This window comes from Magnolia sinica, chromosome 1 (genome assembly GCF_029962835.1).
Source record: "Magnolia sinica isolate HGM2019 chromosome 1, MsV1, whole genome shotgun sequence".
NCBI lineage: Eukaryota > Viridiplantae > Streptophyta > Magnoliopsida > Magnoliales > Magnoliaceae > Magnolia > Magnolia sinica.
The window spans coordinates 126,798,100-126,825,843 of record NC_080573.1 but is presented as its reverse complement, the minus strand read 5'-3'; the positions used below and the strand labels follow the sequence as shown (position 1 = coordinate 126,825,843).

Genomic DNA, 27,744 nt, shown 5'->3' with positions numbered 1-27,744 from the left:
CAGTGTGTTAATTCCTTGATTTGCCATTGTAGGAACTTGTTCTGCTTGTCTTCTGCATTAGGAGTATTTGTTCATGGCCTCAAACTCAATAGACCTACATGTGGTTGTTAAATTAATCATGTCATACCATGTGTTACATATCATGAGAAACAGTACCTGTCTTGCATTCGCTAAATTTCGGAAAAACCATGATGCACATGCCACCCTTCAAGCTCATAGATGTTGCAAGACATGGTGTCAGCCACATGGCACCACAGCTGTGCCCTCATTTCGAGTAAACCATAACATGGCATGCCAATACCATGCATCAATCTTTTGCTATTTGAAGCTTATACATCTTTTCCACCCAGAGAAACAGTAAAGCAAACTTGGTGTAAAGGAGCTGGAAGACAACACTTCTAATGAAATTTATTAAATCTTTTCTTTAATAAAAAAGAAATGTATTACACAAGTTCAACCCAAAGAAACCATTTTTTTCAACCCTACAACTCCCCATCTTTCAGTGATAAAAAAAAAAAAATGTTCAGCGAGTGGGTGCCTCCATGGATTGGTCATGCCACAAAGCATCCCTTCAAATCAGTGATCCTAACTGACTGCTCAGTGTCCTGAAAATGGATGATTTAGATGACAGTCATCATTCAAACAGAAACAAGTAACACAATTGTATTGTGACCATTTTTGCATGGGGAACTGTTGGGGGATGATCCATCCATGACAGGGGCCACCAGATGAACAGTCTGGATTGCCAAAAGATGGGACCCACTAATTTAACAGCCAAACTAAATAACTCCATTTTTTAATTCAACAACTTCACTCGACATATGACATACACAAGATTTGACAAAAGAGTTTGCTTATTAAGGTAAATTAGAGTATACAAAGAATGTCTGATGTGGCGTGTTTGGATGTCTAATTGGAAAAGCAATCTCAGCAGTTTGAAGTTAGGAGTGTGAACTGACCTTTTTTTTTTCTCTTGCAGAAATATATTAGCTCACCCTTTACCTTTTCTTGGGTTTCTGAATGAAGTCATCGTCGTCATCGCTGTAGCTCATTCTCTTCTTGGCTTTGAGGTCCCCATTCTTCCAGGACTGTTGTCTTTGTGAGCTCTCCGGTCTGTCTGTTTTTGAAGATTTGATCGGAGTGCCCATCCTCAATTGCTGCTGCCTCTTTTGCTTTCTCTCGTATGCTCTCTTTGATCTCTCAGGCGAGAGCAGCCCATGCTCCATCATCCTGCATGTTGAAATATGTGATTCTTGAGGGTTAAAATCTAAGGATGGATGTGACATGATACAAAGCAAGACTTCGTTCACACTAAAATTTATGTGCCGAAACTTAATTTACAAACAGGATTTATATAGATACTCTGGCAGAGCATGACAATCCATAAGCATCCGCACGCCACTTGTGCAGATGGCATACACATGCCTCAATAAATAGGCCAAATCGTGAGCCTAGCTTAGATGGATCATGGCACCAAAAATGGATTGATCAGAGAGTGTAACATCAGGTTAATGGAAATCTGTTTGTCGAATCTGGATCTTCAACAAATTCTCATTTGAATCATCTGTTTGACGGCCACCAACAGAATAGTTAGGATCATCTGTCCAGCATGATTTTCACACTACAACTCACCTACCATGTGTGGATTGAGGTAAATGTATGCCACATATATGGCAGTTGAGTGCACTCAAGATCCGAGTATCAAGTAAATCTGTCATTTCCAAACCAAATCAGATAGCTATATACATAAAAATTCCTATCAACAGACATTGCGTTAGGCAAGTGTACTTTTCCTATATTAATTGGCAGTTATTCGCAAAAGGACAAAAGGAAAATAATGCTTATACTTGCATTCAGTCATTTTCAGCCCATATAATGCGAGTGATGTAATCAATTATCTATACATGGAAATAAGCTATACAAGGTATGTGTCCTGTCTAACAATATTGGGTGCAGCCACATGCCCCAGGTAATGTCACTGGGCCCGGACATGAGCAGACTTGCAAGCAAACAACAAAGCAGCAACAACATGAGAACGAGAAATCAATATTATTCATATAGAAAGAAGTACAGACACATGAAAGCAATGATGGCTCAGTCTTTGGCAAGGATATTGATCACCACTCTCTAATAACTGGCAATGTTGAGCTAGAGGACATGATGCATACAATCTCCTTTATATATGTTAGTTGGATGCACAATGTCATATGAGTATAGAGGATTAAATGCAAGACATGCTCAAAATATTGAAAATAATAACCATCTAAGTTTTCCGTATTCTTAATGCTGATTTCTAACAGTCAGCTTGGAAAATATGGGGCCGACCCATCAACTACCAAGCACCACGTTGGTGTATGTTAGGTCCATTGTGTAAGTCTGAACACGAATCATTTTGGAAGCTGTTTTGCATCTTGAATTGGGATATTTAAACCAAGGTTACCTTGATCGTAAGTCGCTTTGGTACATGGTATGGAATGGGAACAGAGTATGCTACTTCCTCGAATATGTGGTATGCTAGGGGTAGGATAATGTGTCACTCCAGTACAAACAGTGTATGCAATATAGCTTTATATATGAACTCATACTGCAATTTATATATGATTGATGAATGTTATTATTATAGACTCCACATGCTTAGTGTTATATTATAAATAAAAGTATAAATCTCAAAATTTAAATAAACTTGAAGAAATCAATAGTATTGGTAAATGCCCAAAAATGAGTTCATCTCATTTGAGTTAACAATAATTATGTATTACAGATCTTGACCTCTAATATATAATCATTGTTATTTGTTAACATGAACTCATTATGTATCGCGATCTCTAATACATGATTACATTAACCAAAATGAGATCAACTCATTTTTAGGCATCTACCAAACAAGGCCTAAGAATACATATCCATAATTTCATGTAGCTAAAAATAGCGATCTGGATCGCAAAATGACCCATAATCCAGATTGTTGGATCCAGAACAGAAAACATTTGGGGTTTCATGTTTTAGGTAACATTGATCTAAACAGGCTTGCAGCATAGTAGCAAGTATCATGGCTCTACCTCCCGAGGAATTATCCTCGACTAGAGGATATACACAGTACACTCACGCTTTTAGTTTGTACGTTGTACAGATGGGCTCATTGTTTAGTCATCCACACCATTGGTCTGTTGGGCCCCACAGCAGATGGATCATGACCTGCAAATCTCCTTGATATGACAATCCTAATGATGCAAATTTGGACAAGCAATGCATGATTGCAATGTCAAGATCATGTCAACAATGCCACATCAGCAGGGTGATGTCAGCAATAGCAAATTTATAACCTCTTTCAGTTAAGATATTGTGCTTGAATAAAAGATAGATTAGTATCTCTAGGTGATAAGGTGTCAAGATGTTATTAGCCTAGCAAGAATAAGAGTAATCTAGTTATGGGGCTTGTAAATAAATAGAGAACACCCTATGGTGGTAGAGGCAGTTCATATCCTTTGAGTTAATAAAAATTTCAGCATTGGCATAGTTTGCTTGGAGAAAGAATTCTGACAAACTGAACCTTTTTTTCCTCCAGTTAATAATTTGTTATATTGGAAAGATCTTAGTGAGCATCAATGAGTCAAGCTCTAGGGGCTTTAACTCCATGGATATGCATCTCTATGGTGGAAGAAGTACCAAGTTAATCATGTGCATAACAACAAACAAAGGATTGCTGATTGGGAAAAGATGAAGGCAAATTTAATAGCGCAATTCCTACCATGGGATTATGCGCAAACTATGGATCAAACCATCACATGATTTTTGAGCGGTCTTCTTCAAGCAATTCAAGATCAAGTCTCTTTTCCCCATCATCGCCCTTAAGTATGCTTATCAGTCGTTACCGTTACAATACAGGCCTCGTTTTATTTGATATATATATATATATATATATATATATATATTACGAACCATTTTTTCCCATAACGGCCATTATGGCCCCATAACATATAACGGTTCCCACTGTTGCCATTACGTAATGGCTGTTACATAACCATTTTTAATACCTCACTCTGGACAGGATTTAAGCAACCATAGTGCCAATCTCATTGGTGTGTGCAGGCACAGGCCATAGAGGCCAAACAATTGCACCAACATGACATGCCCCCATCAATGCTAAAAGCGGTGGGACTGGATGTGGGCATGGTTTACCATCCCACTTGAAAGAAGAATATCAAATCAGGTGCTACAAATGCATGGGAATGGGACACAAATCCAATGTGTACAAATAGGCGGGAAAACTTAACCCGCCTACTCCCAGATGATGAAAGAGAAGAACTTCACATGTCAGTGACAAGCCCGTGGAGGAAGATGCTCACAATGGGAACATTGATGGGTCCGTAGAAGCCGACAATGGTGAAACACTCGTCATTTGGCATGTGATGGCAGCTCCTAAAGCTCCAGTGGTTGCGCACCAACATTTGCCATACTCGTTGCACTTTTGGATATAAAGCGTGCAATATGATTATCGACAGTGGAAGTTGCGAGAGCATTGTCTCACAGGAGATGGTCAACAAGTTGAACCTGAAATGCCACAATCATCCTAAGCCATACAAAATTGAATGGATCAAGAAAGGAAATGAGATAACAGTCTCTAAACGAAACTTAATTTCCTTTACGATTGGGAAAAGATATAAAGACAATGTTTGGTGCAATGCGGTCCCAATGGTTGCATGCCACATGTTGCTTGGGCAGCCATGGCAGTTTCATAGAAAGGTCATCCATGATGGACACAAAAATACCTACACATTTTGGAAGGAAGGTGTGAACTGTAAAGGTAGTTTTGTTATCGCTAAAAGAGGAGTGCTCACCTAAATCTTCTAAAGAGAAGGACGAGACTCTTTCCATGGTGGAGTTGGTGAAGGAAAATAAGGAGAGTAGGGTTGTTTACACCTTAGTGGCAAAAGAAACAGAAACCAATTCCCATACCCAAAGAAATTAAACCGATCCTATCCAAATTCAAATACCTTACTCCTGTTGAATTACCTAATGGCTTACCGTTGATGAGGGAAATTCAACATCAGATTGACTTTATTCTTGGTTCAAGCCTCCCAATCTTGCCCATTACCCTATGATTCCTAAGGAACATGACGAGCTCCACCATCAAGTTTTAGTAACCCCTAAGAAGGATAGCACATGGAGGATGTGTGTTAATAGCTGGGTGATTAATAAAATCACCATCAAGCACTGGTTTCCAATTCCAAGACTTGATGATATGTTGGATATGCTTGCCGGTGCTCAAATCTTTTCAGAGATAGATTAATGAAGTGGGTATCATCAAATTCAAATCCAGCCTAGTGATGAATGGAAACTGCTTTCAAACTCATGACGGTTTACATGAGTGGCTTGTGATGCCATTTGTCTTATCAAATGCATCAAGTACCTTCATGGGAATTATGAACCAGGTTTTGCGCCCATTAGTTGGCAGATTTGTTGTCATCTGTTTTGACGATGTTTTGATTTACAGCTAAAACAAAAATGATCACAAGCAGCACTTGATACTTGTCTTAGAGGCGCTAAAGGCAAGAAAAGCTTTGTGTAGATTTAGAAAAAAGTACGTCTTCATGACCGATCAGTTACGTCTTTCTGGGATATTTGTTTGCCAATGGTGTTAAAGTGGATCAGGAAAAAGTAATTGCAATTGTGGAGCGGCCTACGCCAAAGATCGTCAATGAAGAGTGAACTTTCCACAGTTTAGTGACCATTTATTGTCGCTTTATTAGAAATTTCATCGCTACAATGGCTCCTATTACCAATTGTCTGAAGAAAGGAGTGTTTGAATGGACACTCGAAGCAGAAAATAGTTTTCATGTCATCAAAAAGTATATTACTAAAGAGCTTTGTGCTAGCATTGCTGGATTTCGAGAAGGTGTTTGAGGTATATTGTGATGCTTCATTTGGATAGGAGCAGTCCTTAGCCAAGAAGGACACCTCGTTACGTACTTCAACAAGAAGTTGAGTGATGCGAAAGCTCGGTACTCAACATACGATGTGGAGTTATATGCAATCATACAAGCATTGCGTTTTTGGTGCCATTATTTAATTCAGCACGAGTTTATTTTATTTTTGGACCACGAAGCATTGAAGTTTCTAAATGCATAGCGAAAACTGAATTGGCAACACGCCAAGTGGGTCTCCTTCTTGCAAGAATTTACATTTGTGTCGCGAGTCACGACACAAATCAGGAGCACAACATAAGGTGGCCAATGTACTTAGCCAACAGGTAACGTTGATAGGAACAATGAGCATTGAGGTTGTTGGGTTTGAAATGTTCGAGGACATCTATGTTGATGATACATATTTCAGCCCAATTTATGACATTTGCAAGCAAAGGAGTGGCAGAAGTGAGGATGAAGGCTATTTGTTCAAGGGTCTGATGTTATGTGTGCCTGAGTATTCTCTAAGGGATCATATCATATGTGAGATCCATGCAGAGGGACACTTCAGGCATGGCAAGAGTCATGCTTTGATCACTTCAAAGTACTTGCTGGCCTAAAATAAGGAATGTTCATCATCATGTCGATCTGTTTCATGCTTGCCAAATGTCAAAGGGACACACACAAAAGATGGGTCTCTACTCACCATTGCCGATTCCAACAATCCTGTGAGTAGACGTTTCCATGGATTTTGTGCTCAGATTACCTAAGACAGCATGGAGTTGACACAGTTTCATGGTCGTTGACAAATTTTCCAAGATGGCTTACTTTGTACCATTTAAAAATTCAATAAATGCATCATACAGAACCACTTTGTATAGGGTCCCGAAAACAATAACATCTGACCGAGACATCAAGTTTGTAAGCCACTTTCAGAGAACACTTTGGGGCAAGTTGGGCACCAACCTGCAGTTCAATACTACTTATCATCCTCAAACAGATGGACAGATTGAAGTAGCTAAGCACAACCTAAGGAATCTTCTAAGGAGTCTCATGGGAGATAGACACGACAGTGGGACTTAGTGCCACAACTAGCCGAGCTCGCCTACAATCAACCGATTAATTGGTCAACCGGCAAACTACTGTTCAAGATTGTGTACAGAAGATATCCAAACAACGTCTTGGATTTGGCACCTTTGCCAGACCAAATAAAGGGTAGCAATGAAGCCCATTCATTAGCCAAGCATATGTTGAATGTACAAGAAGAGGTCTGCCAAAAGTTAGCTGAAAGCAACACCAAATACAAGCTTGAAGCCGACAAGAAGAGGCAATAAAGACTTATAATGAGGGCAACCAGGTCATGGTATACTTGAAACATGAACGATTTCCAGTAGGTATCTCTCATACGCTTAAACCACAGAAGATTGGACCATGTCATATCCTGCGAAAGATTAGTGAGAATGGGTAGGTACTATGTGGAGTTACCAAATGGAATGGGTATTTCACCAATATTCAATGTGGCTGATCTTCTTTATTATCCAGAACATGATGATGAGAATGATAAACCCTTCCAAAAAAAAGAATTTGATGAGAAGGGAGGATGATGCAAATTTGGACAAGTAATGCATGATTGACATATTAGAACCATGTTAGCAATGCCACATCGGCAAGGTGATGTCAGCAACAACTATTTTATTGGCTTGAGTTTGAATTTTCAAATTTATAACCTCTTTCAGTAAGATATTGCGGTTGAATAAAGGGTAGATTAGTATCTCTAGGTGATGAGGTGCCACGATGTTATTAATCTAGCAAGAAGAGGAGTTATCTTGTTAGTCATGGGGCTTGTAAATAAATAGCGAACACCCTACGGTGGTAGAGGCAATTCACATCCTTTGAATTTATAAAATAAAATAAAATAAAATAAAATAAACATTTCTATAGTTTGCTTGGAGAAAGAATTCCAACACACCTTCTTTTATTTCTTTATTTATTTTCCTTATCTCTGATTTACATCACCTAACCTTTCATTTGTGGACTGACACAGGAAATCAGTATGCATTAAACTGAACAAGGCCAAGGATACATGGTTAGGATCTTCCAATCTAGGAGATTTTAGGGCATGCTCCAATCCATAATCGGACCAAACAAGCAGTCTCAGATAACCATGGACCCCACTTGAACGTAATAGAAACCGTAGTGTACACATCAGTTAGGTCAAGAATCATATAATTGCCCCCACTACGTCCAGTAAATCAGGCCCCCTATAATAAATGTACTAGTTTCTTGTTAGTTTGGATGCCCATATAGTTATACATGCTTACGTAATGGAGCCAGAGTATATCAATGCCGATTACCTGTAAGCTATATTATAACAGTCTCCAATTCTAAAGTTCATTATTATTGAACTCCTACAGATCTCATGGTATTCTAATATCCTTCATTTAAAATATTCAAACTCCATGTGGAAGTGAAGCAACAGGTGGATCCAAGCCTGGGTAAAGGAAGGTTGATGTCAGACAGGTAGCTGGTAGTAAACATTTGGCAATAATCACGAGAAATCCTGTTTCAAGTCTTAATTGAAACTGCATTCGTGAAGCTGACCCCAAATAGCTGGTACAATGCAATGATGATGTTGATTATTAAATATCAGACAAGATACTAGTATCTGTATCCATTCTTAGATTTAGGGAAATGCGGACTGATATCTCTGCTCCCTGTATCTGTGTCCGTGTATCATCAGAGGTACTTAGCACCTATAGTTTCTTTTTCTTTCTTTTTTTCTTTTTTACTTTCTTTCTTGCTTTCTTTCTCTCTCTCTCTCAAGAAGCATAGCATGTTGCTGCTCTCTCCTGGTGCATGTGGCACATGCAAGATCAACGGTTGAGTTTGCCGAACATATCATGGATAGACTATAGGCCAGAACTCACACTGCCTGGACAATCTGAATCCTTCAGCTGGAGAATTTTTAGGAAAAGAAATGGGCAGGCTGTTGACTTCCTTCTTAACCATCTATTCTCATAGGTACTCCAAACAAGTGGTTAGGACCATTCAATCCGTCCTATCTTTAGGCTCTAACCAATCTAAGGTGGGCCCGTCAGGTGATTAACACGGATTTTGGTATATTAAAAAACACAGTCATGATATAGGCGTTTAACAGCAGTCTCTCTTATTTTTGTCCGTTGTTATTTATCACATAATGGGTGGAGGAAAGTTCAAAAGATGAAGTTATATCACCATGCTATGGTTAAATTTTTGTTGGCACTAGAAAAAGATCACGCAATTCAATAATAAAATCAAAAGAAGAAAATTCAAAGCACTTGATCCACTGAGGCAGAATCACATATCTGGCATTATGTTCATAGGCTTCAAACTCAACGCTTTGAAGTAACATCCCCATTCAGTGAGAACAAGCAGCATAGAAATATCAATTGAAATATTAAACCAATGAATTATTATTTTTGGAATTGATAAACCAGTGACTTATGGTCCTCGGACTTGGAGACCTAGTAGGATCCTTGACCCTTGGCTTTGCATAGCACTCGCAACTGAGGCCCATGGTTCATAATCTAGATCACTAGGCTGTTGCATTCCACTGGATGGACTGTGCCACAAAAGTCCACCAGAGTGGTGCATCGTAAACATCAATCTTTGGAACGTGGAAAATTGTCGCACTTCTTTTCTTGACTGACCATTTACAATCCACCAATTGAAGATTAGGATTGTCCTATTCAGGAGATCCTTGAGTCATGGTCCATCCACGGAGAGAAACAGCATATCACTGGCCATAATTCCTCCAAACTAAATACTTCCAGTTACATATTGGTTTTAACGCCCCCATACTATTAGCGCATTTTGTCAAAAGATCTTAAATAGTTTCTTAATGCTATTTATATCTAATTACATTACGGAAATTGTGTTTATTCAAGCATGCACTTCCACATGAATGCAAACACCCACCACCAATACACACACATATGTCACTTCCAAGTTCCAGTAGACTTGAAAAGAAAACCCACTCATACTCATATCTAGTCTAGAGTTCCATTCCGTGGAGATTTTGGTTTGATCCTTACATGAAAGAGTAAAAAGCAAAAGTTTTTCTCTTTTTTCACTCAAGTGTCATTAGAGAAATTTTGCACTTAAAAAAAAACCATGTCAATGTACCATTCCTCCTCTCTTTTCAAATCGTAAATTTTAGATCTAAAACCCTACATCCTATGTCCAAAACCTATAGCTCCACACATCCACACCCATCGACACAAGAACAACAGAAACAGCAGCAAAACAACAAAAGCAGCAGCTCAACAATAGCACCAGCAACAACAAAAAGGCTCTTTACCTATTGATCTGGAAACCTGGCAGAAGAAATAACAATTATATCCATGAAAAAAAAAAATGACCTGAGGCCCTTTGTTAAGTACCATTGACTCAAGCCTAATCATTTAACTCTACAAATGAATAGGAGCAAATCCTTCTCTCTAAGAAGTAAAAATTCTTGAAACAGACTCGTATGAAATAGAAATTCTCTTGAAGCTAGAAATTTCCCAATGTTGGAACTTCCTCAATCCTCATAATAGAAAATCCATGACATGGAAACATTCCTAAACATGAAACAGACGTCTAGATGTTTTGTGCTGCTATTCCTTCTCACTGAAGGATTCTTCAATTCTTTCATTCTTTTTATCTTCTTTTTTTTTTTCATCTTCCCATCAATCAACCCTGGTGCATCATGGGGAATGGGAGTATCAATTCTTGAACTGGAAATGGGAAAACTAATCAGCCATGTTTTAAAACCTGGACCAGACCTCAATCCATTTTTGTGGGTGGTTCAGTCCAACTGGACAGACCTGCTATAGCCCACCTGTGTTGGTTTCAGGTACATGTACTCTTTTGTTGAAGGTTGTTCACACTTTTCCTGGATTTTGGACGGAAATCTTCTTAATCTGTAATTATAAAAAATTGAAGGAATTAACAAGTAATCTGTTGTTAACCTAGCGGACAGATCGTTTCGGTTTCAAGTAAAAGTCATGGCTTCAAGCTTTGACTGATTTTGTTCCGTTTTTATAGCAAAATTTGCTTCGGACCTCAATAGCCACAAGGAGCCCTGGTATGGATAAATGATAACTGAGAACAACCCTTATTCTGGATACAGGTCTAAGATCGTAAAAGAGCAATTAGATCTTTATCTCAAGTCCTAAGTGCAATACAACCCTCCATCTCAACAAGTAGGGCTAGCCCATTTGGCTTTAGGCTCCAACCCCCAATAGGCGAGGCTTGTCCATGGAGTTTAGGTCCATGAGCCAGGCTTGGGCCTGAATTTCAGCCCCAAGAATAACAAGGCATGGCCCAAGCACACCTTTGACAACATCAAGACCATACTTGGCAAAACGGCATGCGGCAAACAAACAAGAAAAAGGAATGGGAAATGTTCATGTTTAACTCGGTCCCAAAAAGCATGGCTGGTGTTATAGCTATAATAAAAAATCTCCCTGTCAGTTTAATCAGTATGTGGCGATCACATAAAACTCTACATGCACATCTCCACTTCATCCACCCAACTCTAATTCTATAAGTAACATACTTATCAATCTCTCCATCCTCATGAATTTCAATCCAAGATATCAGAAGTGGACATTGGGTTGCTTCTTCATCATCAACCTTAACTAATTCCTCATTCTGACTTCTGATGTTACTAAAATTGCATTTTATATACTTTGTTTTGTCCGTCTAATTAGCTTTGCATTTACCCCATCCCTTCTCTCATCAATCAAAACTATGCCATATACAAACAACTAACATCACAGATTATAAATGGCTAATTAACTCATTCATAACAAATGCAGAAAAAATAAGGACTCAACGCTGACCCCTAGTGTAGGCATACTATAAGTGAAAGCTCACTTGACTCCCACTAGCGGTCCTCACATTAGTTAAATGTTTTACATATCTACACTATATATCATATATCTTACACTATGTAGCATAGCTTAGCCTTAACGCTATATAGCTCATGAAAATAGCTTGAGTCATGTGTAGCTACACAATAGATAGACTATGCTACATGCTACGTAGCTTACATTACAAGTTATTTTTCACTAAAACATTAACATCAATTAATGCTTTCAATGATTTGTTACATTTTTTTTTTCAATAAAAAATAGTTAATCTTTTCAATGCCTTTGGTAAAATATTATAAGAAACAATATTAAATCAGTTTCGTTGCTCTTTTTTTTACCTTTATACTTTATCACTGCCCTTTCCAATTACTTTAGGTTGTGTTTGGTTCCACCAAATGTCATGGAATGTTGTTAAATTTCATAATTAATCAGGCTAATTTGGTGTAGAATATCATGAAATTGGTGCAACCAAGTGCAACCTTGATTAAAAATCTAGAAGTATGATACAGTTTACGCTATACGCTTTGTAGCTTATGCCTCATGCTTCAAAGGGGTGAACCCTACGCTCCATGGTATTCACATTTAAAACACTGCTTTAGTTATCGCTCCCTTGTTTACGCCCTTAACCATTTCAAATATATCCTCCTTAGACTCGTTTCTTTCCCAACACTCACTAGAGTATCTCTCTGGGCCCCGTCATATGCTTTCTCTTAACCAAAAAAGACCATGAGTAGATCCTCTCAACCATGCTTCTTTCATCATTTTCATAATGCACTCAATCATCTCATCCCATATAACATGAACTTCTTCCTCAACATTCTACTTCCCTTCTTTTATCAATTTATTCGTAAGTAACACAACTTTCTCTCCTTTTAAATTCCATCACCTTGTTCTTTTAAATCTCCATCCCCCCAAAGCGTGAGGCATAAGCTACAAAGCGTATAGCGTTTGGCTCCACCAAATGTCATGAAATTTTGTTAAATTTCATTATTAATCAGGCTAATTTGGTGTAGAATATCATGAAATTGGTGCAACCAAGTGCAACCTTGATTAAAAATCTATAAGTAGAATGTAGTTTATGTTATACGCTTTGTAGCTTATGCCTCACGCTTCAGAGGGGTGAACCCTACACTCCATGGTATTCACAATTTAAAACTCTACATTAGTTACCGCTCCCTTCTACATGCCCTTAACCATTTCAAATATATCCTCCTTAGACTCGTTTCTTTCCCAACACTCACCAAAGTATCTCTCTAGGGGCCCCGTCATATGCTCTCTCTTAACCAATAAAGACCATGAGTAGATCCTCTCAACCATGCTTCTTTTATCATTTTCATAATGCACTCAACCATCTCATCCCATATAACATGAACTTCTTCCTCAACATTCTAACCACCCCCCCCAAAAGAAAAAAAAAAAAAACCTACTAATAGCCTACGTCATGCGGTCAAACTCTTTCCTAGTATAACTTTGAAATCTTTGCATACTGATTGTTATGTCTTCACAACTACAAAAAAGCATATCCAGCTTTATATGATCCACTTTTTAGGGTTAGTAAATGCTTGTTTCCTTTTTTAAAGTGTTTTTTTAAAAAAAAATAAAAAATTGCAAGATTGTATGTGCAACAAAATTAATGATAGCATTTCCCATCTCATTATTATTACCAAAACCATATCCTCTACGTTTCGCATCCTCAATTATCTTTTCCTACATGACCACTTAAATCCCCTCCTATGAATATCCTCTTTGCATTTGTAATTCCCTACATTAGTCCATCCACTTCCTCCTAGAACTGCCTCTTAATTTTCTATGGTGTGTATACACTGGTGATATTGATTATCTTGTCTCCCAACACAAAGCTTTATTAATAAAAGCCCATAGCTAAATCTTTTAACAAATATAATTTTATTCTTTAAATCGTTGTCTACAATTATCCCTAGCCCATTTCTATGCTTGTCCCTATATATATATATATATATAGGTAGGCTAGGCTTTAACCCGAGACCTCAATGTTGAAACACAAGTTGCCTACCATTGATCTATGGGCTCCAACCTAAATTTAAATCCATCGATTTTCTTAGCTTTTGTACTTTTACAGTAGGTCCCTTAGTGGGAAACTATTTCAACTCTCCTTCGCTTCATTGTATTCACTAACTTCATACTATCACTTGTCAAAGTTTCAACATTCCACATGGCAAGACGAATCATATTCTCCTGGACTAGTTTCTTTACCCACACTCATACAAAATGGCAAAGGAACCCTTGTTTATTGTTCACCTCAACTGGGTGTCTTTGCAATGCATCACTTGCGCACAATGTTGTCAAATGGCATAAGCGATCCTATGTGACCAAAGGCAGTTGTGCGTTTATGCGACAACATAATCACATACGCAATGGCACAACCCCACAAACAAATTTTATTTTTTTTAAAAAGGAAATTTTAAAGAAAATGAGGAAAAAAAAAGTAAAAAAAATTATATGAAAATTTATGTCAAAATACTACAAGTGAAAGGTTTTTTTTGATAGTTTCATTAGACTATTAGACTATATCAAGTCAACTAACAACTAATCAAACTACTCAAATGAATGCATACACTCAAAAAAATGTGAAAAAAAAAACAACATATAAATTTTATTGATGTCGTTTTAAGAGAGAATGAGAGCAATAAAGTGTGAGAGAGAGTAATAAAGTGTGAGAGAGAGTAAGAGATGAGAGACTAAAGAGATTGCAAGATGAGAGTAATAGAGTGAGAGAGAAACAAAGTAAGAGAGTAATAGAGTGCGAAAATAGGGAGGTGAGAGTGCTATTTTATATGCAAAAAGTGAGAGAAAATGACTTTTTTTTTTTTTTAATTTATAAAGTCCTAACAGTCAGAAATCTAATTGTGGGGAGGTTATACCATAGCATACTATTTATGCGGTGGCAACTGTGTAACTATGGCTTATGCGGTTATATATTTCTCTGTGCAACCATATAAGCCCCAATAGCACAATAACTGAATATGCAACCATGGCATATGCGGTCCGCTAGTCCAAAATGGCATATGTGATGGCATAAGCATGCAATTGCGTATGACAACATCACTTCCAGGGGATGCCCTAGCTAACCCATGCCCATTTCTCATTGCACTCAAGTGCCCATGCGACACATCCCTTGCAAGGAATGCCCCAACTAACCCTTACCTATTTCTCACAATGCTTGGGTGACAGTGAATCACATCGCTTGCAAGGAATGCCCTAGCACGAGCTTGAAACGTCATTTCAAGATTCATGAGAAAGATATGAAATTTTTTTGCACCGGCTGCCTAGCTGACAAAACCCTCCTTATTACGGGCTTAGGACCAGCAACGAAAGTGCCAAAACTCGAAGAGGCAAAGTTACTCAATATAAACACAAATAACTAGATTAGTGTTCGATGTATCAGTAATGCTGCAAGTTTTGCTGGCCGGGGATACGAAAACAATATCGATATCACTGATAACTAGAAATGGAAACAAACATTGGAGAAACATTGGGAAAACAGTGGAAATTTTCAATGAAACTTCATGAGATGCTAAAATACACATATTTGCAAATTTAGGAATAAAAAAATTTGCAAAAAGAATGCATAGATAATAAGTTTTGCATTTAATGGGGGCTCAAAAGCATGTGTTGTCGTAAGAAACCAGTCCAATCATCCCATCCATCTCATCCATCCATCCAACCATCCCATTTATCCATTTAACCATCAATCCAAACGTCCATCGATATTTCAGAATAATGACAACACACGATATTCCATTGAGAAATCATCAACAACTTGAAAAGAAATGAAAAATTGTGGTGTCAATATTGCCCATGTTGCGATAACGATAATATCGTGATATGATCGATATTATCGTCAACAATTTGAACACCGCAGACAGCCATGCACCCATTACAAAATTGAAATGAATGTTTTTTATTTTTATTTTTTTTATAATAAATAGATCTTTGGCGATATCGATATATTGGCGATATTATCAAAATATTGCCGATACACTGGTGATACAAGCGACACCTGGAATTTACACAGTTGAATATCTTGGTGATATCGATACATTGGCGATACAAGTGCCACCTAGAATTTACACGGTCAAAAATATTGGCAATACATTGACGATACTTAGCAATACATCACCGATACCTGGAATTTCCGAGACAACCAGTCTTATCAGTATCGCCAAGTTGGAGATACAGATAACATTGATGATACTCCAAACAATGAAGTAGATTTCCAAACTTGAAATTTGTCACATGATTCAATTACGCAACTACCAAAATATTTTTTCCAATAACAGATATACCACTTTTTTAGGCCTTGGTCATCAGATATCATCAACAAAAACGGAAGAAATAACAAGCCAGAAATGAATTACACAACACAAAACAGCAAAAAAGTTACCACCCCAACACACATAACAATCACACAAAAAAATAGAAACGAGATTCAAATTTTCATAACAGCATACAGGTTCAATATTGGTGACATATTCAAATTTCAAAATGTTAGAAAAGAAAAGAAAAGGAAAAAAAAAAAAACTAATGCATGAAAAAATCATAAAAGAATAGAAAGAACCCACCAAAATTCTGCCATTTCGCTCGAGGGTATTTGTTTTGATAATGATTCATAGAAAATCCTCAAGGGTTCTCTCTGCCAAAAAAAATAAAAATAAATAAAACATATGCAAAACAAGAAATAATGGAGGAAATAGAAAATGGTAGGTATAGATCTACAACCTCTTCAGGAGGATCGTATTTCTGTCCGGCCAATGTGTAAACCTTCTTCTCTGTCTTCTTCCCTTTAACAGTCACAGTTTTGGTGATGGTTTTGGAAGAAATTGAAATTGTTTTCTCTTTTACCTTCACTCCAGACACAATATCCAAAACTCAGTATCAAATTAGTTAAATCAGAAAGAAAAAGAGATAAAATTGTTGAGAACACATTGTCAAGTCATAGAGGGAGTTTTGGTTATTATTGGTTAACTTGGTTTCCAAGTTATGTTACGAGTCTAATTATGAGTTAGTGTGTTGAGGGTAAATAGCAAGTCCTAGTCTAAGTGTGTTAGTTGGTTAGGTTTGTTTAAGAGTGAGAGTTGCGCATGTTCGATTAAATTAGGAAAATGAGGTTATAAATGTGGGTGTAGTTGACTCTGGCGCATGAGCTACCAATACTGAGTTTCATCTCTCTTTACACCCTATGGCCCTGTTTGCTTGCCACTTAAAATGAGTTCATCTCATTTTAGTTAACTGAGTATTACATAACTACTGCTAACCAACCAGGTCCAACATTTTTCCTTCTATACACACATTTCTTCACCTAAACCGAACTCTTCGTATGGATCTCAATGCGCTCCATATGTTGCTAGTGTAACTTTCTAAAAAAATCATATGCCTAAAATGCATATCTACAAAAAGAACATGACAAACATCAGATACAAATAATCATTGAACAAGGGGGAAAAAAACAAATAATGGGGCATCTCTACTCTCTTTTTTTCCTTTCTTTTCTCACAAATGATTCAACAAATCCAATACCCAAAGAAAATAAAAGAAAGAGCCTAATTAAAACTCGCAAAAATCCAAATCATTCAATAAATAAATAACTAAATAAAGATAGAGAGAGGGAGAGAGAAAACCGCAGAATCTGTCAGCGAAATCCAAGAAAAAGAAAAAGAGAAAAAATATGGGTGCACAGCAATTTAAAAAAAAAAAGCAACAAACACCTAAAAACGCAAACAAAAATTTAATTTCACAGATGAGGAGTTCTGAAATTGCAAAAAATAAAATAAAATAAAATTTAAATATCCAGCAAATCCAAAATTACAGAGATAAAAAAAAAATCCTGAAACAAACAAGAAGCGAAATTCTCAGATGGGTGTCTCTAAAAATTTAAAAAACAAAAACAATCAAATCCAGACTAAAAACCCAAACAAAATAGAAAAAATTGTCAGATTGGCACATGTAATTTAATAACAGAAACAATCCTATCCAAAGCCAATATCATTAAAATAAAATTAAAAAAAAAAAAAAACAATCTCAATATAGGTACCTATAAAAACACGAAAAAAAAAAAAAGAAAAAACCAACAAAAATCAAATCTAAGACCAACATCATCAATAAAAAATCACAGATGGGTACCTCCAAACAACACAAAAACAATCAAATCCAAATCTAAAAATCTCAAAAAAAAAAAAAAAAAAAAAAAAAAGGAGAAATGGGTACCTCTGATTTTGAAAGGTTGGGTACAGATTTATGCTGGGAATTGAGAATCAGCTTGTTTTTATTCGAGGAACTCTCTATCAATCTCTTGTTGTAGTTGTTATTGTTTTTTGGAGATAAGACCCCCTTCTCTTTAGAAGAAGAATAATCTTCTCTGTTCTGGTGACTGGATTTCACCTTCAAAATGTTCCCCTTGATTTCAGCAGCCATCTCTTCTCAATCTCTTTCATCCATCCGATCTTTTATTTATACAATCAAATGAATTCGAGAAATCTCCTCTCTCTCTCTCTCTTCTGGGAATTCAGGTAAAATGGTCACTGGCCGGTGAGAAATGAGAAGGCTACTCGCGCGAGTAGAATTACTACCCTGTCGCCGGCACACGTGACAGTAGAACACTTTTGCGAGGTTTCCTCGAAATAGTTATTGGATGAACGCGGATCAGGTTCGACCCCGGATCTAGCCAGGTGGGTGCGGCCCTGACCGTGGGGCCCACCTAGATGTACATGTTGTATATCCATTCCGTCCATCAGTTTTCCCATGTCATTAGAGTATTCTATTGTAAAAATGAAGTAGATACAGGTCTTAGGTGGACACAGTAGGGATTGAATTTCCACCATTAAAAACTTCTTGGGACCACAAGTTTTAGATCTGATGTCAAATGCACATGACGGTGCACTCTAGGAAGTTTTTAATGGTGTACGTTCAATAACCACTGTTTCCTATGGTGTGGTCCACCTAAGATTTGTAGTACTTCATTTTTTGGACTATACCCTTACATGAGCTGGAAAAACGGATGGACAGTATGGATATACAACACATAGATCAAGGTGGGCCCTACGGTCAGGATCACCCCCATCTGGCAGGATGGGGTCGCACCTAATCCTCGTACTTATTTGGTAGGGCAACCCTTGGACGGGGATGCCCCTTTGATGATAGGAAGGTTACGGTAACAGTTCATATTCAAAGCTAATGACCCCAACTTATCAAAGGGCTCAAATAATCCAATCAAGAGATCTCTTTTTTCCTGTCACGGTACAACCGTTTGATTGAAAGATGACTTATATTTCAATTTAAGATTTTATATTTTCCTGTGATTCCTCATCCAAGGTGAGCCCTATCAAATGAACGGTTTGAATTATCCAAAGAAAACCCTACATCCAAAGCTAAGTACCAAATTATCCTTTTGGGAACACGTGGGGTGATATATCTTAGCAGACCTTTTGGGATTCGAGATCTAGCTCCGGGATCAAGTGGGACTTCACAGGACGCGGATTTCCTGTGAAAGTCTGTCTGACGAAGTTTATGTGGAAATTTAGGTGTGGGCACCTCGATGTTTGTGATAAATTCATCAGATCATCCAACTGTGTTTGTGAGCTTATTTAAGACTTACATTACCAGTGAGCATGATCAAAGAGTCAAGTAAACCACACTAAATAAAAATAGGTATAAAAATTCCATACGGTTCATAATGTCATTCGTATTGGATATGAATTGAAAACACAAATATTAGCTGAATTCAAAACTTTTAGAGCCCCATGAATATTTCACAATTGTGGACAACTCACTCAAGGCTTGGATCCAACTTATTTTTAGTCTCATGTCCTAGAATGAGCTAACAAAAGAGGAGGTGTGAATTTATCATAAAAACATCATTGTTGCCCACCTAGGTTTCCAACACATAAACTTCCTGCAAAAAGGCTTTGGCAGGAAATCTGTGTCCGACTTTACCATGCTTGCCGAAGCAGATTTGCCGGTGTACTTCAATGCACCAACATGTGTTAGGGCCAAAAGTCGGGTAGATTGGGTCATGTTGGTGCCCAACCATAGCCCAACCCAAGGTTCTTCTGCTTGAACCCCAACCCAACCCAACCCAACCCAACATCGGGTTGGGAATTCTCAATCCGAGCCCAACCGAAGCGGGTTCGATCAGGTTGGATGAGTTGGTCGGGTGGATAAATGCTAATATTTTATTAATTGCATTAATTTATTATATTTTAATATACATCTTATTTTTTATATTTATAATTTTATTAATTATATATGTAGTTATTTATTGTAAAGAGCTTCATTTATTCTAAACAAACAAGCTAAAATATAAGACAACTATTCATTTAAAAGTCATGTTGTGTAGCACACAATCTATTTAAGAGGGAGAAATCCAACATTTCTTGTTAGCTTGAGTCATCGGAAATTATGTGGACTGATGAGACCCAACAACACTAGAATTTCCTATGTCTTCAACATATATGTCATCGGAAATGAACTGAGAAAAGATATTAACGACTTGGATAAAACACTTACATCACGGTGGGCCCCACAGAGCCCTATCCGGATGGATTACCACCCGGGTGGGGGTAGGACGCAATCCGCATCCCTCAAGTTGAAGGAGCATAAATGCTCATCTTGGCACGACACCTACTTGCACTAGCTAGGTCAGTGGTGTGCGGCGCACGCTATGCTACTACAGCCCCCAATCCTGTAACGGCTCAAAGGAGATCAAATTACCGTCCCTAAAAAGATGTATTTATTATATCCACATTATTTATTCATTTGACATGATTATTTAAAGCATGAGCTAAAAAATGAGTTATATCCAAAATTTAAGTGAACTGCGTGACAAATAGTACTGGAGAATGATAGATAAAATATTCATGGGGTCCACGATAATATTTATTTTTCATCCAATTGTTCATCAGGTCACACAGACCTAGATGAAAAGGAAAAACAAATATCATATTGATACAGAACTTCTATGACCCCCGGAAGGATTTTAACGTTAGACATTCAATCCCATACTACTTTTTACAGCATGGTCCACTTGATCTTTGGATTTGTCTTATTTGTCCGGTCAGTTCTTATGATTATCTCACCAACTGGACCGATGGTTTGGACATTCCACGTGATGTGGCTCACAGAACTTGGTGACGTCGACGAACGCAGGTTGCATCCTGCCTGCTGGACGGACCATCCAGGCAGATCTACCGAGGGGCCCACCGTATCTGTTCATCCATGCCGTCCATCCTTTTCCTCGGATGAACGAGGCAAACCCAACGCCCCAGTGCACTATAACAAAGATGACTCTTGCATTCGCGTTTAATGCTTTATGCATTCAATGCAACCCAAGTGCCCAATTTGGTGTGGTCCACTTGAGTGTTGGATCTGACTTGTTTTTTGTTTTGTACTTTAAAATGATTTAAGAAAAGGAATGGACGGCGTAGATAAACAGGTTCATCACGGTGGCCCCTCCACATATCTTCCTGTACGTTAATCTGTCCATCGGGTGTAGGACGCAATCCGCCTTCGTTGTCGAAGAGCTTTGTTATAATACATCTCCACCTGCTTACTTTTTTCTTTATTCTTTTTTACATCCGTCGGATGTAGTTTCATGTTTCAATGATCCTAACCATTCGTTTGATGGGTTCACCGCCAATGGATAATACCCAAAAGAAACTACAAGATTCAGAAATACAGTCAGCCGCCCAAACAACAACAGTTAAAGGTCACGGTGCCTATTCAAAGGAGAAGAGTTGAATGATCAAATGGTTGAAATTCTCAAATATTCTCTTTGAGTAATTCTCTCATCCACCATAAGGCCCATCACATAAACGGTTTGGATCACTGAAATAGAACCTTAGATCCAAGGGATACGGTCCACGCGCACTACCTCGGGATGCACCGTAGCAAGTTTGTTGGATGCGAATGTTAGGTCAACCTTTGCGGCCATTCCTTTTTTGGGTAGTTTTTATATCAGCTGATTTGGGATTAGACTGATTTTTGGGGAATGGCGTCTAATCAACGGTTTGGATCTCGTGTAAATGTTCTGTCCTGGCAGATGCACCTGCCGCTGGAGCTGGTAGGAAACTAACATTACTCGCGCGAGTAGCTGTAACGATTAACGCGTTTAACTGCCGGTAGGGAGGTGACTGAAACGAACCGGGTAAAGCATCGCTACGCCATCGGGTCCAAGGATGCTTAACGCAGGCCATCGGGTCCGAAGACGTTTTACGGTCCCTTCTTTTCAACCGGGGAGGGTCGCGAGCCGCAGACAAGGACTTTGAATATGAATCCATAGATAGAAGAACTCGCCCGAGTTACCCGTCATGACTCGTGATTAAGATTCGTATTTTCTCTAATAACAATTAAATTTATAATGAAATAAATATCAAAATAATGTCTATGGGGCTTTGATCGTTTACAAGGTAGCTCCTGTCGTAAGTTGATTTCGTAGCGAGGCACTCAACAATTTTCTTAGGGAAAACACAAATATCAGCTCAATCCAAAACATTAAATCCAAAACATTAAATATGTTTGGTTACATTACAAACCTAGTTAATTACTTATCAAGCAGGCTTTAATGGTAGGTCAGATCCTATGCATCCCCTCAGGTTAACCCCTCTGCCTGAAAATCAGCACAATCCAAGGAACAAAGCGGGAGGGTAAGCCCACCCTTGATTTTCACTAGGGCCCGCTTGAGATGGGGAACAACCTGTTTTTTGATTGACCCTTCGTATATTAATTAGAGTTGTACACAAGTCGAGTTAGCTCGGTCAGCTTGCTCGATTCGACTCAGAAAAACCTAACTCGCCTTGGCTTGAAATTGGATTCGGATTGAGTCGAGGTGGTTTTTGGATCTCGTAAAAATTTCGAGCTGAGTGTGATTCAACAAAGTGTTGGTGAGAAAGAAATGGATATGTTGGTTGTTTGATTTTGATGTTGTTCGCCTGGGTGATTTCGATGCTACTTTCAAGATGTTTGATGAAATATCTGTAAAATATCGTTACTGTTTTACATTCTGTGAGAATTTGAAGGTACATTCTACCTGTTTGAGAAAATACCGAATAGGCTTGAACTGGCCCAAGCTGCTGACTAAACTGAGTGAGCTAGCAAGACAGGCTCAAGGACCAAGTTGAGTCGAGTTCGAGCTGCCAACCTCGACTTGATTCGACTCTTCTACAGCTCTGATATTAATAGATGAAGGGTCTTGATGACTTGGATTCCGTAAACACAACATGTTGACCCCCATGCAAATCAATGATGGGCATGCCATCTCGATTTGTCCCCTCTTTTGTGGCCCACCTGAGTTTACTTTGGGCTAATTTTTGGGCAACATGCGTAACATGTTACATATGGCAGCGATGCATTTGATGAAGGGTAAGATGTCGTGAATGCATCATGTACTTGCGGTAGCTTATGGTGGCACCGGTACCTCCAGGTATATAACTGGCCGTAGCTTACTATGACACCGGAAGATTAGGTGCGGCCCTTACCTGGGGCCTACCTTAATGTATGTATTCTATATCCATGTTGTCCATCTGTTTTGCCAGATTATTTTAATGCATGATCCTAAAAAATAAAACAGATCCAAATCTAAGGATGACCATTTCATAGAAAATGGTGATGGTTAACCATTAAAAATTCTTGTGGGTCACAGAAGTTTTGGATTGACCTTGTTAACAGGTTGGATGGCAAGAAAACATTGGCCCCTAGTAAGTTTTTAATGGTGGGGCATTTAATCACAACTGTTTCTGATGGCATGGTCCACCTGAGATTTGGATCTACATCAATTCTGGCTCATGCCCCTAAAATGATCTGGAAAAAGGGATTGCCGGTGTAGATATAAAACACCTACATTAAGGTGGGCCTTAAGGTAAGGGTGAGGAAAGCATCCAAGTGGGACGTGATATGGCAGGAGCAAACGACGTGTTGGATTCATATGTGTATAATACGTGTCGGAGATAAGGTCATTCATAGTGCATCTTGAACATCCCAACTAATAAAAAAAAAAAAATCAGAATAGCACACATGTTTGTTGAATAAATCTAGATCCTCTTGCAGCTAATGGGAATATCCTGTTAGCACTGCATATAGGTTTGTTAAATAAATCAAGATTCTCTGCTCGCCACAAACAGAAAAATTTTATCAACACTGTGTATAATGATGTGGTTCAATTAGATTGGAACAAGCAGGCTTTTTCAATTGTGGCAAACAAAGGATCTAGATTCCGAATGAATATAGGCTACTGGACTTTTTCTAATGGCCCATTTATTCTACAATTTATTCAACTGAATCAGATTGTTAGTTGTTGATTGAGTTTGATAGCATGGCCTATAATATGAACCTTATAAAGGTAACCAAAATTCAGCTATTCCACTGACAACTATAATTCAAATTAGTTCTCCCAAAAGTAGAAAGAATTGCACAAATTTCAAGAAATTAAAAGCATCACATAAATTCATGAAATTAAAAGAACATGAGTTCAATCAATAATGAAATTGTAGAGAGCTAGTAAAGAGATTTTGCAAAACACTTTTTCTAATTATCAAATGTATTAGTTGGAATTTAATAGTTCTTGTTTCAAGAACCATTAGCAAGCGGAAATAAAACATTAGTAGATAACAGAATCCCAGTTAATATAGCTTTTCATTAGCAAGATGAAAGAAAGTAGAGAACAGAATCCCACTTAATGTAGGTTTCAATTCATATAAGCTGATTTGAAGGGCTTGACAAACGCGCCACTGAAACTTAAAGCTTCAACTCGGATAAAAGTGGTAGGAACCAGTCCGGCATAGGCCCATCATGCTTCGAAATTCCATTGCAAGAAACAAGGCTAGGCTTGTAAAACATTCGGTTAGCTTCCGCATTACATTTATGGAGAGTCCTGTTTGTGACGATATGGTAATAATAGTATTCCTTTGGTGAATTTTTGATGAAGGTAATCCATCCATTGTCCTTACTCTTGGAGTAAGGATGGAAATTTTCACTGCCCAACTCAAAATTCAAGCTTGTCAACCAAACAATCTCCTTTTCCCAAATATCATTCTTAACATCTCTCAAGATCCACACCATCATTTTCTTCTCAACAATGCAACCAAGAGCAAAACATCCTTCCCAACACATTGGATAGTTATCGGCTGCTAATGTTGAAAGACCTCTAGGAGCTATGTTGACATTGAAATTCTCAGACAACGAATCCAAAGACACAACATTCACTTCCCCTGTCGAATTATTAGTGAAGACCCAGTGTAGGACATTGTATACATTCCTAGATGAATAAAATCTAGTTCCGCCACAGTGATTTGGAATGAACCCAAGATCCTTCCAAGATGAAGTGGGGGTTCCCACCACTACTACCAGGCATCGATTATCCTGTGTGGTAGCTACCACTTTATGTTCCGGTACACATGATACGTTGAGATAGGTAAAGCTGTTGGATGGGAACAAGGGAGGATTAAGAGGCGGGAGTTGAAAGGTCTGGTGGATCGAAGGGTTGCATACGTGATTTCGATCTTCTTTCTTGTTCACCACAAGTAACAAACCCTCACAGACACATGTTGTGATTCGTTGATCTACATCTTCGCTGTGAACATATATATGTTTGGATCGTTCTGCATGCATACTAATAAACATTGGATCTAGTAATAATTTGCGCCATTGGTTACATACACACCTGAACTTAATAAGTGATTTCACCGGCAGCCACGCTAATATCTCCACCACTAGATCGAATGGCAACCTTTCGTTTTCTCCTTTCTCTACTTCTCTTGGCAACCTTTCGTTTTCTCCCTTCTCTATTTCTCTTGAATTCTCTACTTCTGAACACCGCAAACAGTTCAAAATCTTGGTCAAGATCAACCCCAACAGGCCACGCCTGTTGACAGCCCTACTTTCTTCCATGAAGCTTTTCTTTTATTTTATTTTATTTAATGAAGTATGTTTATATAGGGTAGGGATCTTAAGGTTACGTGAGGCCTACGTGATCTTGCGTTAAAATCTTTAAAATATCTTTAAATTTTATTTTATTTCTATCTTTGCCCTTTTAAATAGTAGAGTAAGTTACTATTTTAAGGTGGAAAGGACTTCAATTAATTGGCAAATTTATATCCACACCGTCCATCTATTTTTCCAGGTCACTTTAAGGCATGGGGTCAAAGAAAGAAGTGGGATAATGCCATCCACCATTGGAACCTTCCAAAGGGCCACCATAATGTTTATTTGCCATCCAACCTCTTCATAAGGTTACAAAAATCATCTTAGTCTAAAACGTTTGTGGCTCAAAAAGTTTTCATGTTCACTTCCTATTGTTTTCTACGGTGTGGTTCACCTAAATGATTTTAAAAATGGATGGATGGTGCGGATATAACACAGATCATGGTGAGGACGACAGAGCTTTGCTCCATCGGCAACAACACCGCATTAACTCTGGAACCGACTTAGGTGGCGTGGGATGCGAATTTCCAGCGAAAGCCTTTCACATGAGGTTCCTAAGGGTGGAAACCTAGATGGGCCCACAGTGATGTTTGTGAGAAATCTAGCCTGTCCATCTATATTTTGAGCTCATTTTAAGATTTGGATCAGACTCATTTTTAGCCCCATGTCCTGAAATGATCTAAAAATGAGGCATATCCAATGTTCAAATGGAACATACTACATGAAGCAGTTGAATTGAACTTCTACTGTTGAAAACTTTTTGGGGGCCACAGAAATTTTCCCTTCATCCATGTCACTATGATCTTATGAACAGGTTGGATGACAAATAAACATCACTGCAGTGCCTAGAAAGGTTTCAACGGTGGAAATCATTATCCCCGCTGTTTCAAGTGATATGATCCTCTTGATCTTTCGAGATGCCTTAATTTTGGGCTCAACTCCTTAAATTTGATGGAAAAACGGATTGATGGAATGGATAGACTACATATACTCAAGGTGGACCCAACCGAGTTTACTCAATTGGGAAGCGGATTGCGTACTGAGTAACTCAGTACCCTAAGCGTACTGAGTAAACTATGTGGGACCCACCATGACGTATTTATTTTATCCACTCCGCCCATCCATTTTATAATTTAATTTTATTATATAACATTAAAAATTAGGCATATGAAAAGCTCAAATGGCCCACACCACAGGAAACAGTACGAATTGAACTTCTACCATTGAAAATTTCTTTGGGTAGACAGAAGTTTTGTATCTATTTGTGTTTTCCCTTCGTCCATGTCCTTTTGATATTACGAACAGGTCAGATGACAAATAAACATCACTGTAGGCCCTAGGAAGGTTTCAACGGTGGAAATCATTATTCCCACTGTTTCCTGTGGCATGGCCCACTTGACCTTTGTATATCTTTCAATTTTGGGCTCAACTGTTGAATTGAGATATATAAGCGGATGGACAGCGTGGATAAACAACACGAATTTACGGTGGGCCCAACAGAATTTACTCAGTACGACAAAAGCATACTGAGTGACTCAGTGCGCAATCCGATTTCACTCAATAGGATAAGAGCATTTTCAGTAACTCAATACGCAATCCAATTTCCAGGAAATCCGCGTCCGGTGGTGATATACGCAACGCAATCCAAAGTCGCCAAAGGTTGAAGGAAAACGTTGCCATGAATATCGGCCCAATCTAAAGTATGTGTTGTAAATACACGCCATCCATCAGTTTTTGTGGGGGCCACTTTCATGTTTGGGTTTTATCCATCGATCCATCCATTTTTTTCATATCATTTTAAGTTATGATAAAAATGAGGGAGTAACATGGGCCACTATGATGTTTGTGAGAAATAAACTCAAGGATATGATCTGAAAATTGAGCCAGATCCAAAACTCAAGTGAGCCAAACAACATGAAGCAATAGAGAAGAAAATGCCCCAGTTGAAACCTTCTCAAGGTCAACTATAATGTTTATAAATCATCAGAACTGTTCAT

General features: G+C 38.2%; 2 protein-coding genes across 2 annotated transcripts; both read right to left on the bottom strand.

The window, feature by feature from the left end:
* Positions 1–402: 402 nt before the first annotated feature.
* LOC131257759 (uncharacterized) lies at positions 403–18,352 on the bottom strand. Its single transcript, XM_058258613.1, has 4 exons — positions 18,044–18,352; positions 16,559–16,681; positions 16,402–16,472; positions 403–1,230 (listed from the first exon to the last, which is right to left on the bottom strand). The coding sequence occupies exons 1-4, from the start codon at positions 18,248–18,250 to the stop codon at positions 999–1,001; spliced, it is 633 nt and encodes a 210-aa protein (XP_058114596.1). The 5' UTR covers positions 18,251–18,352; the 3' UTR covers positions 403–998.
* A 6,089-nt stretch (positions 18,353–24,441) lies between these two features.
* Positions 24,442–25,714, bottom strand: LOC131249288 (putative F-box protein At1g32420). Its single transcript, XM_058249951.1, has one exon. The coding sequence runs from the start codon at positions 25,712–25,714 to the stop codon at positions 24,563–24,565; it is 1,152 nt and encodes a 383-aa protein (XP_058105934.1). The 3' UTR covers positions 24,442–24,562.
* Positions 25,715–27,744: the final 2,030 nt, after the last annotated feature.